The sequence below is a fragment of the Colletotrichum karsti genome (assembly GCF_011947395.1).
Source record: "Colletotrichum karsti strain CkLH20 chromosome Unknown Scaffold19, whole genome shotgun sequence".
Lineage (NCBI taxonomy): Eukaryota > Fungi > Ascomycota > Sordariomycetes > Glomerellales > Glomerellaceae > Colletotrichum > Colletotrichum karsti.
The window spans coordinates 175,810-178,234 of NW_024065919.1; the positions used below are offsets into that span (position 1 = coordinate 175,810).

At 54.2% G+C, this 2,425-nt stretch overlaps 1 protein-coding gene across 1 annotated transcript; it reads right to left on the reverse strand.

Moving 5' to 3' along the window:
* Nucleotides 1–533: 533 nt before the first annotated feature.
* On the reverse strand, nucleotides 534–1,992 carry CkaCkLH20_06414 (copper fist DNA binding domain-containing protein; the record flags this gene model as incomplete). Its single annotated transcript, XM_038889131.1, has 3 exons — nucleotides 534–1,576; nucleotides 1,634–1,792; nucleotides 1,917–1,992. The coding sequence occupies 3 exons, from the start codon at nucleotides 1,990–1,992 to the stop codon at nucleotides 534–536; spliced, it is 1,278 nt and encodes a 425-aa protein (XP_038745429.1).
* Between the last annotated feature and the right edge of the window lie 433 nt (nucleotides 1,993–2,425).

Sequence of the window (2,425 nt, forward strand, 5' to 3'; positions counted from 1 at the left end):
GAGGATTCTATGTCGCTTGAGCCTCTATGTACCGCTTCATCATGTGCATCAGAAAAATAAAACACGTAAATGTCATGAAATAGGACGGTCCCTGTCATACCTTGCCCAGTGGGCAGGTTTGTAGGTCCTCCGTACGTAATTCGTTGTCTGTATCCAGTCGACCACGCCTCCAACCTCACCAAGATGCTCCCCACGTGCCAGACGCCTGTTGTAAATAATCATGATAATGTCGAGATGCAAGACACCCTCTTTTATGAGCCGCCCCCCTTCTTTTTTGTTTTTCAATACCGAACCAAACGTGACATAAGAAACCACCCCAGAAATGCTGTCAAGTAGTAAATGGTGAAAAAGATTTCCGCGCCGACTCCAGAAGAACGATCGTGGATGGCCGGCTACACATGCGTGCCGTCCACCTCTTGTGAGATCATATCCCTCTTATGCTTGAATCCCTTGCGCCTGTGCTTGCCGTCTAAAATCGTTGAGCCGGATATCATTGGCGTAGAAGCATCGAAACTTGCTCGCAACAAAAAGCCTTATTGTATCGTCCAAGAATCAGGGTTGAATTGAGGCAAGCCGTCGGGTGATTCCGTGTATGTAGCGACGCCGTCGTTAAACTGCTGGCCCCAGAAGGCCGGATCGTCGTCGAATGTCAGGGACCCACCGGCGATCGGGCCGCCGTCGTCGAAAGAAGAGGGTGCCGTCATGAACTTGTTGGCTGACGACTTGGCGAAGTTGTCGTAGTCAATCGATGTCAAGTCCGTAGACGGCAGGTAGCTTGCCGGATGTATAAAGCTGCTGCTCCCGGTCCCGAAACCGTCGCTGTCACCTGCAATAAAGTTGTCTTCCACTTCAGATACTTCACCAGACGTCGACGTTGTCGCCGCCAGCGTAGGGGCGGGTTCAGATCCTGTGGGGAAGTCGAATATGCCATTGAAGCTATGAGCGCCTGCCTGGCTGTAACTGGAGGGAGCGAATTTGTCCGTATCGATGTGGCTCCAGTCAACAGATGCTGTGCTCAGACCAGCACTGAAAATGGGTGCGTCGCCATTGTTGTATAAGTCGTAACTGCGGCTGGGGTCGTATGTGGGATAAGAGATGGTGGACAGGTCCAGGGGTGGAAGCTGATCGTTGAGGTGCTGGAAGCCGGATGAGCCTCTCATGAGCGGGGATGCAGCCTCAGACTTGACGAGTCGCTGCTGGCGAACAGGACCTGCGCGACCAGAGATAGGGTCCTTGAGGGGGTTGTCGCCGACTCGCTCGGGCGAGTGGCTTCCCAGGCTGCTGGTGCTGTGCAATGAGTTTACACGACTCAGTTGGTAAGGCCCGCACTTCTGAGAGGCCTTGTTGTGCTTGTGCGCGGGCTTGTGATGACCGTTCTCATCGAAAGTCAACATTCCGTCTGAGTGAACAGTGTTGGCTCGGCGCCTGCGGATTGGCGGCTTAGGTCGAGGAGCAATGGCTTCCTTGTCGGAGTCGGACTCGGGGACGGTGTCGAGGCCAGGTTCCCTCTTGTGACTGCAAGTGCAGCGACCGCCATGATTGCAGCAGCAAGTCTCTGAATGCGGAGGAAGAAATCCTGTTAGAGGAATGTGTTCTCGAAGTTATAAAAGCTCATCGCTTAAGAGCAACTCACCTCGATGACCTTCGACGGTAGGCTGCAAGTGAGTACACTTGCTGGTCTTCTCGCCGCAGTCGCACTTGACGTGAGCAGCGCGAGACTTGCGCATTGAGCGACAGTGCTGGCATTGGGTAATGGGGCGTCCCTTCTTGTTGATGTGTTGAAGAGGACGATCTGCAGCCAGCCGGTTGGTTAGTCGCAAATGTCTGTGTTTGGGGTAGTTGCCAGAGACTCAATCGCAAGTGATCAACCGTCATAAAACAACAACACCAAAAACCGAGCTTGGAGATTGACTTACCAGAGTGTTGGCAGTTGCTAACACGGTGACCCCGAACGCAAGCCTCGCAGGCCCATTTCTCCCCGTCAATGATCATGACGGGCAACTGCAGCGCAAGTGTAAGGAAGGGTTGGGAGGAAAGAGGGAAAAGAAAACAAATTCAAGTTCCCCGCCACAGGAAAGTGAAGAGGATGGATCGAGACGATCGGCCGGGCGGTCGGTGTCCAAAAGAAAATGGTCGAGGTACAAGGACGTGACGGCTGGCAGGGCAGGCTAGCAGAGGTGGTAGACAGGGCAGGGCAGGCTTGCTGGCTGCTACTCCTGTCTGTATGCTTCTGGCTGGCTGGATCTGCCTGGAAAGTGGGATATTTTTTTTTTCTCTGCCCTGGCGTGGAGCGGGAGCTCTTCGGTCTCGTTACAGAATGTTTGGCGTGGGCTGGGGGGCCGTGTAAGTCCCTGGCTGAGGTGCAACGGGCTAAATCAGGGCCGGCCGGTAGCGGAACGTCCTATGGCAACCGTCTCGGGGGAGA